Source organism: Struthio camelus, chromosome Z, assembly GCF_040807025.1.
Source record: "Struthio camelus isolate bStrCam1 chromosome Z, bStrCam1.hap1, whole genome shotgun sequence".
Lineage (NCBI taxonomy): Eukaryota > Metazoa > Chordata > Aves > Struthioniformes > Struthionidae > Struthio > Struthio camelus.
This window is the reverse complement of record NC_090982.1, coordinates 75,650,742-75,664,696: the sequence shown is the minus strand read 5'-3', so window position 1 is coordinate 75,664,696 and position 13,955 is coordinate 75,650,742. Positions and strand designations below refer to the sequence as shown.

The following is a 13,955-nucleotide window of genomic DNA, read 5'->3' as shown; positions in this document are numbered from 1 at the left end:
ATCTACATCCCATTATTAGGCCACCATGTAAGAGGATGTGTGCATATGCCCCACACACTGATCTTTTCACTCCTTGACCTGTAGCCCTGCTAGTAGTAGCTTTTAACTTGCATCCCCCCAGGCGCACCCCCATACAGAGCTCATCCATAATCGCTGGTGTACTCCAAGGCTGTTCCTTGCCTCACTGCACAGTAACTTCTTTTTGCAGGAAGGCTTTCCGTGTTCTTATCCACCGACAACCGCATTCACAAAGGCACTGGTGGACAATTACGAACCCACATTCGAGAGTCTAGGCCACTATTCGGTCCTACCATGTACAAACGTAAGTCTTGCACAAATCTTGCATGTCTGTAATAATTATTACTTGCGAAATGGAAGAGTTACTATCACTTACTGGTACTGTGAAGATTGTACTAACTTCTTAGGATATTCTTTCTATAAGCAACTGTTGATAGATTATAGAAGAATTTGTTAAAAGTACCATTTTAAGAACTAATATAGTAAATCTGAAGCCAATTATGTAAAAGCACAAATGCTAAACCACAGCAATGTCCTTGAACAAAATATAAGGTAACCTCAATGCTCTAAAATAAATCACATTGAGAAAGTCATGAGTTCAGTTCCATTTTTATCCCGTCATCCAGAGAAGTACCCAATCATTCTTAACACTCAATAGGCAAAGATAATAATTCTCAGTGAGGCGATAACATTAATTTTTTTCACTCAATAAATTGAGATGGTAAGCCTAAGGAAAATTAACACGTACCGAATATTTAAATTCGGTTTGAATTAATTGCTGATGTAAGCAAGAGGTGAACAATGGTCCAACAGAAGCATTTTTAACTCAAAATAAACCTAGAGGATTTGGATACTATTGAATTGTGGAGAAAACAATTTGGTAAAATACAAACATACTGTTTTTCAAGTGTGCAAGGAAGGACCTCATCTTCTGACAAACATCAAAGCTCAGCTACAATCTAAAACTGTAAGAATTACCTATGGATCACTGATTCTCTGGATCACAACTCACAGCAGCAAGCTGGAAGACTTCAGTCTCTCACAGCATCTGCATCTGGTTCAACAGACCCTTTTTACTTTTAGAGCTAATTTTTCTGCATCAAGGCTAAGAAACATTTGCAGGAGAATACAAGAGAAGTCTTCATACTTTTAATTCCATAGTTAAAAAAAATGGCAATATCAAGTCTACCAATCTTTACAAGTTTCATTCAGTTTCATAAAAAAAATACATAATGTTATTTATACATAAATAAAATACAGACTCCAAAACACACAGCTACAGGTCTGCTTCAGTAACATCCTCATCAGGGCAACAATAGTACTCTACAAAACAGATCTGTCCATCTTCATTCCTAATCATATACTGCAGTGAAAGAAATCCTCGAGTATCCGTTCGAATGGACACTTTACAAGATAAAGCTAGTGCCTTTGTGGATGGTTTAAGCAAAGAAATCTTATACCTGCAATGGAGAAAAAAGTAATTTAAAAAACGTATTACACAGAGAAGAGCTGAAACACTGCTCCCAATTAAAGCCATAAAGTTACGGAAAGCCAATTCGCAATATCCTATTTTGATCTTCTCCTGGTAACAACATCAGACAGACAGTTACCACCGAGTTTTTGATCATAGATATAGAATTTTATCAGATGGGATTTCTGCACTAATGAAATAAATATTTCAGTAATGCAAAAGCAGTTGTTTCAACTTTCCATCAAAAATGTATAACCTGCCACAGAGCGCACTGCTCACACACTCACTAACCTGTTTGTCTGGGTTTGGTTACAGTGGAATGCTTCCATCAAATCAGAGTCCTTGGGATAATCGAGATGTGCACTCCCTGCATTTCCAAAAGTGGATAACCTGAAAGACAAAAGGTGCCATCTCAAAATATTTGATAGCAGCTCTACAAAAACTTGTCAGACGTGGTCATCATATATATCTATATATGGCTGTTTTACAAAATGCTATTGTTACCAAGAAAACATTCAGCAAACTACAAGAGAAAGAGTGTTTTATATCTCCCAGAAAGGGAGATACACATTATGGCAGAATGGGATAACTTAGGAAAAGTCTGAAGCAACTCCAAAGCCTAAGATTGCCTTAAGGCATCTGACAATGGTTTCACACAAAGCTTATTTCTTTTAATGAAAGACTGGCTATTGGTCTTTAGTAGCACATTTTAGTCTCTATTTATAAATACTGCAAGTGAAAACATCTCCATTCTGCAGCACTAGCTATGAAAGTAAAAAGAATGTGGAAATCCTAGAAATTCCCTTATTCTCTACACTGACCGAATTATTGATTTCAGGTAGTTGCCAGGGCTCCCAAAACCATTCGGGACCTGGGAGATACTCTCAGCTAACGAAGGTGCTAAAGAAAAATTCTCAATGAATTCAGACTCATGAATTCAGACTCAATTCCTAATGAATTCAGACTCTCTAAAGCGTAGAGAAAACAAACTAACGGACGTTGAATCTTCCTTAAGCCGAAACAAATCCTCAAGACACGTGGTTTCCAGTTGCCAACAGCATGAGGTCAAACATTGACAAAAGTTACCCTGCATCTTGTTTCAGTGACTAATGTTAGAAGAAGCACACTACAGAATAATACAGTAAGCTGAGGTTATTGAAGGTGCAGACTGATAGGATGGAAAACAGACAGTAATAACTAGGGTTTAAAACGGTGTCCATCAGGAAGAGCTTTTTCCAGGTAAAAGCATAATTTTTGCTGCCAAGTTCGATGCTTTGTTCACCCTACTTCACTGACGTGTGCTACATTATCTTCCAAAGAGATGCACTATCATATTCTCATGGTAGACTTGGATGATAACTGGACCATACGACACGTCTTCAGGGTTCCACTATTAGAGACGCCAGAGCAACATGACATACAACACTGAGTTATTAAACGTCTTCCAAACTAGTTCAAATTTGCTTTAAAAGAAATGTTATGGGCTGAATTAGGGATTATCCATCACAGAACCTCTGTCTTTACAGACAAACAGTAAAATACCATGAGCAGAACACACATGTACGCAGTTCTTCATTCTCCTCCTCTGCTTATTTTGAAATACTCTGATTTGAGTCACTACGTGCACAGTTTGGTTGTACACGTTGCAGCAGATGTATTCCCGCAACAAGAAACACATGCTCTTTGGAGTGCACAATCTGTCCCACCCAGAAATGCTGTTGTCTTGTCTGTTTCTATATAAGACACACAGCAAAACAAATTTAAGCTGATATTTGTGTTTGTTTTACTTTAATTAAAAATGCTAAACTGTCCACAACTGTCATCAATACATTAATGATTACATTAATTAGATTACATGTTGTTATTTACTATATTCATTACCATTTTCCTTAAAATAAACCAGTGTTGTAGAACAGCTTCCCCTTGTTCACCCTAAAAACTTCCGGTCCTTTCCCACAGGAGAGCAGAAAGGCCACATAGGAACATTTGAGTTGGATGCATAACTTCTGGTACCTGAAATAGGGCTTGTCTGGAGACATGGTAATCTGCAGAACTTCACTGGTCATATCTAATTCAGCAAATGCTTCTCGTAGCCCCTCTGACTGCAGGATAATTTTATTAACAACATTTGTACTGCAGAAATCAAAGTCTAACAACTCCTCAGGTTCTTGAGTATTAATTTTGCACACTGTCACCACCCCTCCTTCTTCTAAGAACAGTATCAAGGGATAGCCATAACCACGATAACACATCCTAAGGGCTGTTGATGTTCCTGAAAAAGAGAAGGAAACAGTCATTCTTTACAGAGCTAGCTAGCACATCTCATCACTTTAGGAAATTTAGATACTACCTGCATATGGGGCACCAATTAATTTAGAATGCTTGCTCTAGCCTCATATATTAATTCTGCATGCTCAGTCCAGCCTCCTACACACCCTTCAAAGAGTAATGTCTATGCAGCAAAATGAAATTATGTCAATGTAGGCACTAGATTGAATCCAACTAGTGGTATGTATTAAACAGGTAACTCTAGATGTCACACTGCATATGCTACAATAGGTTAGCAGAGTCAGTAAAACTTCCACGGTCCTAGGGCTCACTCTGGCTCATACCGTCACTTTTCACTGCTCTTTTTACTTGTGCAGTCCAAATTAAAATTAACACAACGTAGCTTACATTATGGTAGCAACCCCCTTTTGCTATGCAAGCATAACCTGAACGCTCGGGTCCCCCAAATCATGGTGCAGTTTAGCACAGTTAATTGTCTATCTTTAGGTCAGAGCCAGAACAGAAACAGCAGAGCGACCTAGAGTTCAACATAGCTGCAATGATGGAACTGCCTGAGAAAACTGGCATGGTAACACTCTGCTGCATACAAATACCGAGTACATCCTGTAGCACTCATACAGTTACCCTGAATTTCAGTTATTTTGTCTGAGAAAACATTTTTTGAACAATCTAGCTTAAAAAAAAAAAAAGAATGTAATTTCTAAGAAGTAAAATCTAGCTAAGACTTGGCTTTTTCAATGAATGAATATATGACATTCAATATTTGTATACATAATTATGAAAGCAATTTCCCTCCCTCCATCACCGAAAGCCAGTAATACAGTCTACTTGATTTTTCTAATTCACACACTCGATAAACTATGTCATATGCTTTGCAGCAAAATCTAAAACCCTTTATTCACCTGAGAAGTGTGCGTAGGGAAGACGGTGTGCTTAGGGCACTTGAAGTGGTCTCTAATTCAGCAACAAGCTCCTTGCAAAGCCTTAGGTAAGTAACATGCCTCAGTTCCTTGTTTGCAAGCTAGAGATGATACTCTCAAAATAGATGCAGCTGTAGCTTGAAGAAGGGAAGGAACAGAGCATGCTACACAACAGCTACTGCATTAGGAGTAGGAGCGCAGACAACGAGCAGATGATGCTATCTGGAACAACTGCAGATTCCTACCCCAATAAATTCGCCTCAGAATACTTCCTAATTCAAGCATACACTTGTTAATGTTTCTGAGGCACATGGATGTTTCAGAGCGGCACAGGCCACATAAACATTTGAAAAGAGAACATATGTCTTTACAATTTTGGTTGCTAATAAGACAAATTCCAAACTATGTCTATACTGTCTCTTAGTGCACTGGTTTCTGCTACAGTGCACAACAATTGGCCTGGGTCCCTTGTAAGTCCAATGTGGTGCCCCTGTGGCCCTGTGGCCTTGAAACATACTGATAATTTGGGGGGGGGGAGGTAAGCTCAAAGTGCCAGCTCCAATGAGAGGTTACAGTGCAGCTTGCCCAAGCACTAGTCTTTCAGTCTGATGCCGAGGGTAAGCATAGCCTGCCTCTTTGGCCATTTAAAGGTATGTGACAGAGTTGAGGACTGTCCCTAGAAGAGGGTATCTTGGTACCTATCTATAACCATACTGACTACCTTGAGTGGGCTGCAGAGGGAACTATTCTGTCAGCTGTGCCCAGGTTTTCCCCTTAAGTGAAGGGCGCTCAGGAACAAAGTAGTATTTGTGATGTAGGTGATCTGCGTCCTAGAGTGAAATAACTGCCTAAATCGACAGTAAGGACACTGCATGTGCCAGTCCTGGGGCCCAATATTGGCTCTGACATCAGAATTCCAGCCTAAACATACCACGTGATTTGCTGGAGTTGCCGGCACAGGCTAAAAAAACATGTTAAGAAATTTAAATTATAGAAACTGTTTGAGATCTTCAGGCCCACACCAGAGCAAGGGTACAAGATGGGGCTCGTAAAAGCCACAGAAGGGTTGTCCCCACAAAAAGAGGCCCTTTTGTGCTTTACACAGATCCAAGAAACATTATCTGCGCAGGAAAACTCCTCTGTTTCTTGTTACCCCAACAACGTTACCTAGACATAGGCCTTTACTCCCTCTCCCAAACTGAGTCACCTTCCTCTGGCATCTCCTTCAGCAGCGGTGCCAGGCACGTTGGCTAGGTTAAGATCCAGCACCTCCCTTCTTCAACCCATTCACTGTTACCACAGCTTAAACTTGCATTAGGTTAAGCAAACAGCACGGATCCTGCTCAATAATGATAGCTGCCATTCCCAAAGGACTTATGGTGAGAGAAGACACAAATTTTGCCAAGACTGGAAAGTTCCCTATGGCTAAGCACAGGTTTCACTATGCAATTACAAGGTATACATATGCATGTTAAAAGTAAATATGCATCATACCAGGCAAAGAACTTGCACCAAAAATGGTCAAGCAGTCAAGAAGAACAGCCAAATTGATCCGGAACATCACAGATTCCTCCTGAATGGCAAATTCTTGAAAAATTTCTGCCTAAGAGAAAAAGAAAAGGGATGAGGAGAGGAGAGTTTTTGCAATTATTTTACAGCTTGCATTCATCTCCTTAAGTTCAAAGTTTTCACTTTCAGTGCAATACAAAGTGATTTCTATATGGAACACAATTTCTGTCAAAAAACAATTGGTCTTCATCCTCAAAAATTAGTAAGATAAAATCAGATCAAAGTTTAAACAAAGTAGCATGTCATAAGCATGAAAATCTAAACACTTATCTTTTATAGTTTAAAAATAAGTCATAAATGTGAAGCCACGTGTTTCTGGAGCAGGAAACATTCAGGTAACTATGTGACAAAAATGACACACTTCTCCATCTCTGACACAACCCCATAAACGACTAGACCTAGCTTATTGTAACAGTTACAGTAAACAAATTGTTGAGTATTTTCAGGCTCATGTAGAGACACTCTGTACTCAGTTCCTCTCAGGGAATACACACAAACTTGAAATCCACACTCGAAAACAGTAAGTAGGCTAATGACAACTACCACAGAAGAAAGTAGGAACTGTCTCGAACCTTGTTCTTTTAAAAACATTTCCTGGAAACACAAAAGTAAAAAAAAATCAAATTGCCTCCAATTATATAATTTAACAAACCAAAAATTGTTTTCAACAACAACGATGTGACTTATTTACTTTTATTCTTAAGAGCTTTGCAGCAAAAGTATGAGAAAAACATCCAGAGTAATAAAAATATATAACTGTACTTTCAAAAGTAGCTGAAATCACTCCCCACTTCTTCTGAGATACTCTTTTTCTATTAAAGTAGTCAAAGGCACAGGTCACCACATGTGCTGAACTTAGGGGAAAAAAAAAAAAAAAGCTCAACCTACTCAAAAGTGTGTCTGTGTAAACTCTCAAAACACTCTTTTAGGCCAAAACACTCTTCACGCCAAAGGCACAGGCAGAATCAGAAGGCAAAGGGTGCAGAGCATTGCTCCAATCTTGCAATGACAAGAGCACACACACATTTCTGCCGTGGACTTGAAGGCCTGGTGAAAAGATCTTAGTGTAACCCAGCTGAGATACTCTAGATGAACATCTGTGGCTTCAATTCTCTTTCATAGTTAACGGTAACTTAAACTCATCTTTTTGGCTTTAGAATAAAACATACTAAATGTTTTTAGAGATACTTTGTGAACCACTCACGAATCTAAGAATGCTACTGTCAGAAGAACAACGGGTTTATCAGGTGCCAATATACTAAATGAGGATGCACACTCAAAATGTGAGCAGACATCGAGTTCAGCTTTGTAATCACAGGGCCATAACATAACTGACCGTAGCCTAACCAGAGCAGTGCCCTCATGTCAGCTTCTCCAGCTGTTCCATGGTTTTGCTCAAGTTTCCCCTTTTTCGCAAGTAACCTCCCTGCACACACCTCCTCTGCCAAATAATTCGGGCCTTTCTCAGCTTTCTAGCACTGCTACGTGCTTATCTCGCACCCCGGCGGGGAACGACGGCCGGCTACTACGTGTGAACGCTTTGAAGCTCGATGTAAAACGCAGCGGGCGCGCAGACAAACGGCAACGGAGACCGCTAGAAACCTCTTCTTGCGGCTACCGGCAGCCCCCGCTCCCGCCTGCCGGAGCGCCCCGGCTCCGCCACCGCCCCACGGCCAGCAGCGGCGGCGCCGCGCACCTGGATGAAGGCGTTGGCCTGCAGGCACTTGGCGTCCTCCACCGTCACCTTGAGGCCGTTGGCCGTGGCGAAGCAGGTGGCGTGGTCCTGGAAGTGCACGGCCCGCAGCAGGCTGGAGAGGTTGCGCGCGTTGTCCAGGCAGGCCGTCAGGACGTAGCGCTCGCCGCTGGCGGGCGGCTGCGTGGAGAGCGGCATGGCCGAGGGCGCCCAGGCGGCCCTGCACCGCCGCCCAACGGCCGCCCAACGGCCGCCCGGCGCGCCCAACGGCCGCCCGCCGCAGCACCGACGGGCGAGCGCGCGCCGGCAGCCGCCGCCGCCGCCGCCGCCGCCGCCGCCGCCGCCGCCGCCGCCACCACCACCATAGAGTGCGCAACTACGGCGGCGCAGAGCGGCCACAACCGATTCCGGCGAGGGGCGGAAGTACGAGCAGACGGAAGAGCAAGCGACTTCCGACGCGAGGTGGTGTAGCCAAGATGGCGGCGGCCAAGAGGAAGCGTGGGGCGGCAGCTGCCCGGCCGAAGAAGCGAGCTAAAGGGGACCCGAGCGCCCCCGAGCCGGCTGCCAAGCCGGGCCCGGACGGAGCGAGCCCGGAGGAGTACAGTATCCCGGCGCCGGTCTCCCAGGTACCGCTTGGTCCCTGGGCAGAGCAGGCGGGGCCGCCCGCGCCACGAGAAGTACCGTGTGTCTGTGGGTGCCTGCCTCGGAGGGCACGCTTTGTCCCCAAGAGGAGACCGCAGAAGCGCGAGTGAGGTGTTACCTTGTGTTTCATGCAGCCCCACGTGCATGCGGAGCTCTGTATTGCCTAGCGCAGTGCTTCCATCAGATGTTCGTAACTGATGGATTCTGACTTTTGCTGCTCTTCCTAGTTCTGGGGAGAACTGTTGGAGTAAGATATCGGGGCTCAAGGTGCCTCTGTTTGGTGGTGGGGAACCAGCTGCTATATAAAGCAAAGGAGGGTCGTTCATTATTCTTTATAGCTTTAGCACAAATGAATGTAACGTCTTATGGTATGTTTTTTCTGCGCAGATATGGGAAGAACGTTACTCTGCTCTGTGTAAATGAATTGTGTTGTACTAATCTGGGAAGTATTTTAGGCAGCGAAATAGTCGTGTTATATAAAAAGAACTTGAGGGATATTGTATCTGTTTCATTTAGGAATCGTTCTGAGATGGCTTCAATAACTGTCTTGCAATTTGCTTAAAAGAAAAACGAAAATCAGCATGTTCAAGTCTGAGACTTTGCTGCATGGTAACCTGTAGGAGAAGCTGTGTCGTTTTGCTCTGAGATCAGATCCTTTTGTAGAAAAGGAGGAGTGCCTTTGGGGAATATGTATTGCATATGGATTTCTTACAGTTTAGTTGCTTTGTACTAGAGAAAGGTTTTATGTAGGGATTTAGGGATGCAACATAGATAAGAGTTGTTCATGTAAAAACTTAAGCTACTGTGTTCTGTAGGAATGGCAGCGCTTTCCCTGAGCGGGCAATGCTGTGCTTATGTAGTGGTGATAGTAACGTTAATAACAAATGTTCTTATTATGCTTTTCTGTTATTACTGTTCAAACACATATTTTGGTGTTGTAACAGTTTTAAGGTTAGAAACTTCCTTTCCCTGCTTAACTTTTGTGTCATTTTCATAGGGTAAATGGAAAAACAAGGAGCGGGTGCTTATTTTCTCTTCTCGTGGAATTAATTTCAGAACGAGGCACTTAATGCAAGACTTGAGAACGTTGATGCCTCACTCTAAAGCAGGTAGGGCTAGGCATCGTTCCTGACTTAGTTAAAAAATTAACTGTTTTTAACTAAGTTTTAACTTAGTTAAAAACTAGTTAAAAACAGTTGGTTTAGAACAGCCTGGTTTTTTGTTTTAATGTGGTACCTAACTCTTGACAAAACTATTGCCCTGTATCCTAAACAAAAGCCGCCCTCCCCCAGCCAACAGAACTTGCAGCTGTTGTTGTGTCCTAATATTCTCTAGGAAATGATTGTTACAGCCTCTGTTCTGTAAGTGCCCAAATATTCATATTACCATATTATTTTATTATATAACATGGCTGAAAGTGCTTGATATAGTTAATCTTTCATTTATGGCCAGTAAAGTTTTGCAAAGAACAGATTTCTAAAATAATTCCTGGTGTTAAGTTGGTTTTCAAGCCTTCCCAATGTTGTTTTTGTTTTCCAGATACTAAAATGGACCGTAAAGACAAGTTGTTTATAATTAATGAGGTAATTCAGAATTTAACTAGTACTTCTTTTTTACTTTCTGTGGTAATTCTGTATGTAAGAGAAAGGGTCGACCAATGGACAGCTAGTTCAAAGGAATTCATAGTAGCTATGTGAATTGTGCAGCTTCATAACTGAAAATGATAGATGTTCAAACAATGCTTAGGTTAAAATGGGAAGTTGACTTTTGATTAGTTAAACCAAACCCAAACCTTTAAAAAAATAGGCTTAGGTCATGAGAAAATATAACAAAATGTGCCTTTCTATATAGCTGAAAGATATTTTACAATTTGTATTTGGAGAAGACAAGGAATAAGTGACCAGTCCAAATAATGCAGTAAGGCATTGGTAGAGCTAAAATAAGAACCTTTTGTCACAGTTCCTGCTCTAAACTTTATGTCCTGGAAAGCTCAAAAGATTGCTTGTAGCTTCAGTGAAGTTATTGCTCCTGGTAATAAGAGCTTAAGATCCTTCAATAAATGTTTAAACTAAAGTTGGGGGATGAGTAGGTGTAGTCGGACCTTTTGTTTTTGAACTCTTCTTTCGCTGTGGGGGGAATACATTAGAGATTAACGTGGAAAGACTGTGAAAATGTCTTCGGAATTTTGTAAATAGCTAATTTGTCACGCTTTGTGTAGGTGTGTGAAATAAAAAACTGCAATAAATGCATCTTTTTTGAAGCCAAAAAGAAACAGGATCTGTACATGTGGTAAGTAAATGTTATGGTTTTTTTACCATTCTATATATAACTAGGGATGCTGCTTTTCTAACTGAACTCTGTTACTGTAATAGTGAAGATGCATAACATAGTGTTGCTTAGTTAAATCTGTACTAATCCCACACTTGTATAGGTAATGCAAATTTATGATTGGTTTACTAGACTGTTTAAATTATTTTATAAAATACTTTTGTAAAAAACAAGCATATATAAAATGCATTTATGTTGAGCCTTACAATTAAGGCCTACTAACTGTACCCAAAGCTACTCCTGTTAAAATATTTTAAAGGAATTCAGTACTGCTTTTAAAAGAGGCTGAAATTACTTCAGTACAGAAGTACTTAGTTTGGAGTGCACAACTCCAGCATACCTTTCTGTCTGCCACTAACATTTTTCTCTTCTCTTCTTCCTGCCTCTCCCCTACAGGCTTTCAAATACACCACAGGGACCATCAGCCAAGTTCTTAGTGCAGAACAGTAAGTTGCTGAGGATTATTTGGACTTTTTATTTTCAGGGCTGTACAGTTTTTCTCTAAATACTTAAATGATGTTTTTAATCATTGTAGTTCACACACTGGCTGAATTGAAGATGACTGGGAACTGCTTAAGGGGCTCACGACCCCTTTTGTCTTTTGATCCAGTATGTATAGGTTTTCTTTTTCATGGATTATGCTTTCATTTTCTTTGCTATTGCATTTTGTTTTGTATGTAAAATTACATTTTTCTCTTACAGACATTTGACAAGGAGCCACACTACGCCCTGTTAAAAGAGTTGTTTATTCAGGTTAGTTTGTAGTTCTTTTGTCCAGTGTTTCTTCCTTCTTGGAAATGGCCTTTGGCAACATATTTATTTAAATAGTAATTTTACACTTCTGAACTTGAACCTAATCCTGTGGGGATGTTGTGCATGAAGTCACTGGGGCTACTTGTTTTTAGGTTATTTGTTTAGCCTGGTAGCTGGATCTTAGTAAATTAAGACAAATTAAAGATAAGCTGTATGTCTGATTGACCTCTTACGATTACAGATATTTAGAAAAGATTGCCTTTCATTACAGATATTTAGTACACCTCAGTATTACCCCAAGAGCCAACCCTTTGTAGATCATGTATTCACATTCACCATTACAGACAAAAGGATCTGGTTTCGGAATTATCAGGTTAGTGGTCCTTTTTGGTTCTTCAAATGGTGTTTTGAAATGACTTCATATCAAATTCATTAGTTAAAATAAATTGAGAAGAATCATTATCCAGGTATGCTGACGTTCAGTGCTTGCACAAAGTAACGTCAGTAATTTTGTGATTCTGTAAAGCTTGTCTTTGTGATACAAAGTAGTAGCCAAAGCCCAAGCTTCACTTGTCTTTAAGCTAAAGCACCAAGTAAAGTTAAAAGTGTGGCTTCTTATTTTCCAAAGGAGAAATTTACAAGTATCTAATACTTGTTGTTCACTTGTATCTGAAAGAACTGCTTTGTGTACAGCCTTGTATTTGTACAAATCTAGCTTATCAGCTTCAGTGGTACCAGAGACTGGGTTTGAATTCTGTTGTGGATCACCGTATGTAATGTGTCGTCTACAAGGTTATATATGTAGATTCAATCCATGAGAAGAGTAACATATTCTTTTTATTGCAGATCATAGAAGAGGATGCGTCTCTAGTAGAAATTGGGCCTCGTTTTGTTCTGAATCTCATAAAAATCTTCCAAGGTAGCTTTGGAGGGCCAACTCTCTATGAAAATCCCCATTACCAGTCCCCAAATATGGTAAGCACCTTTGTCTTTGTCTTTTCTTTCATTTAGCAATTCATGTGAAGTCTGGTCTTACAAGCTCTTTGCGCAAGAGAACCATGCGGGTCTTCCCATGGAACCCTTTGTAGGAACCTTGTAGTCACAGTTATGAACAGAATAACCATGCCTAAATAGAAAGGACTCAAAACTCCTGTCAATGAAAAGATAATGCTATATTGAGGAGTTTGACAGTTAGACAGAGAAATCTCCATTTGTTTCCTTAATACCTGAGTTTCTTTCATCTTCCTTATTTAACACCTGACTTGATTTAAATTCTTATTTTTATAGCATCGACGGTTGATAAGATTATCAATGGCTGCTAAATTTAGAGAGAAACAGCAAGTGAAGGAAGTACAAAAGATAAAGAAAAAAGAAACTAAGATGCTTATTGAAGAAGATCCCACTGAAACTGTCTTTGAGACTCCAGCTGAAGAAAAGCCGATGGAAGTACAGCTTGTGAAACCAGAACCAAAGGCAATTGTAAAAGATAAAAGGAAGCCACGCAAAATTCAAAGGAAGAGGCAAAAAAAGCTTTTCAGGATTGAAGCATAAATGTCACAAATGATAAAACTAAGCAGACTCCAAAGTCATCTGTTAGTCTGGTGTATCTATACCTAGCTATATTTCATAGCTGTCTTTACATAATATTGTAAATACTTGTTTTTACAGCCAAAACTAACTTGACTTCAATTTTGAGTAAACAGAATATCAGTTTCTTTATTAGGATTCAGTTTATACTATTTTATTGTCTTCCTTTTTCCGATTACGGGTTTTGGAAAAAAAAAAAAAAAAAAAGTGTCAAGAGGGAAGCTGAAATAAGAAATTCCAAATATTTATGCTTTTGAGAACTGATCTTTTACACCTGAATGGCTCTAGGAAACAACTCACTAACACATACAAGGAATAAAAATAACCAGGTGGTCTTTGGTGCTCATCATTAGCCAGAGTTCAGAATTCAGCTTTCCTAGTGCTTTTCAGCATTAGATAATCCATTTTAAAGTTGCAGCTTTATAGGACTTATCTCTCTTTTTGGGGGCTATTTCTTACTACACTCTGTAATCCCTAGGAAATGGAAAGGGTTACAGCTGGTTGGTTGCCCCCCCCCCTTTTTTTTTTAAGTAATAGTAGAAAAGCTGACACTCTTGTCTGTTTGAGCTCCTAGTCAGGTTCTTGGGACCTGAAACATGCTTATGGGGGAGAAGCAGGCCTTTATTCCAAATTCACTGCATGTTTCCCAAAGGTAAAAGGTACATTGCTGCCTATGATTTGGAGT

General features: G+C 40.4%; 2 protein-coding genes across 2 annotated transcripts; one reads left to right on the top strand and one right to left on the bottom strand.

Moving 5' to 3' along the window:
• Positions 1 to 611: 611 nt before the first annotated feature.
• Positions 612 to 8,262, bottom strand: LOC104147821 (cell cycle checkpoint protein RAD1). The gene is made up of 5 exons (XM_068929090.1): positions 7,964 to 8,262; positions 6,193 to 6,301; positions 3,503 to 3,761; positions 1,781 to 1,879; positions 612 to 1,478 (listed from the first exon to the last, which is right to left on the bottom strand). Exons 1-5 carry the CDS (start codon positions 8,156 to 8,158, stop codon positions 1,295 to 1,297), a joined length of 846 nt encoding a protein of 281 aa, XP_068785191.1. The 5' UTR covers positions 8,159 to 8,262; the 3' UTR covers positions 612 to 1,294.
• On the top strand, positions 8,250 to 13,408 carry LOC138064858 (ribosome biogenesis protein BRX1 homolog). Its single transcript, XM_068929089.1, has 10 exons — positions 8,250 to 8,586; positions 9,600 to 9,711; positions 10,142 to 10,185; positions 10,821 to 10,891; positions 11,327 to 11,376; positions 11,466 to 11,539; positions 11,633 to 11,683; positions 11,955 to 12,056; positions 12,530 to 12,658; positions 12,971 to 13,408. Exons 1-10 carry the CDS (start codon positions 8,437 to 8,439, stop codon positions 13,232 to 13,234), a joined length of 1,047 nt encoding a protein of 348 aa, XP_068785190.1. The 5' UTR covers positions 8,250 to 8,436; the 3' UTR covers positions 13,235 to 13,408.
• The last annotated feature ends 547 nt before the right edge of the window (positions 13,409 to 13,955 follow it).

Excerpts from the sequence above, each read along its gene's own strand:
- LOC104147821 (XM_068929090.1), bottom strand. The coding sequence starts at position 8,158 with ATGCCGCTCTCCACGCAGCCGCCCGCCAGCGGCGAGCGCTACGTCCTG. Across the intron at positions 6,302-7,963 it reads AGGCCAACGCCTTCATCCAG|GCAGAAATTTTTCAAGAATT; the intron begins GTGCGCGGCGCC and ends TTTTTCTCTTAG. Across the intron at positions 1,479-1,780 it reads AACCAAACCCAGACAAACAG|GTATAAGATTTCTTTGCTTA; the intron begins GTTAGTGAGTGT and ends TCTCCATTGCAG.
- LOC138064858 (XM_068929089.1), top strand. The coding sequence starts at position 8,437 with ATGGCGGCGGCCAAGAGGAAGCGTGGGGCGGCAGCTGCCCGGCCGAAG. Across the intron at positions 10,892-11,326 it reads AAACAGGATCTGTACATGTG|GCTTTCAAATACACCACAGG; the intron begins GTAAGTAAATGT and ends TCTCCCCTACAG. Across the intron at positions 12,057-12,529 it reads TCTGGTTTCGGAATTATCAG|ATCATAGAAGAGGATGCGTC; the intron begins GTTAGTGGTCCT and ends TTTTTATTGCAG.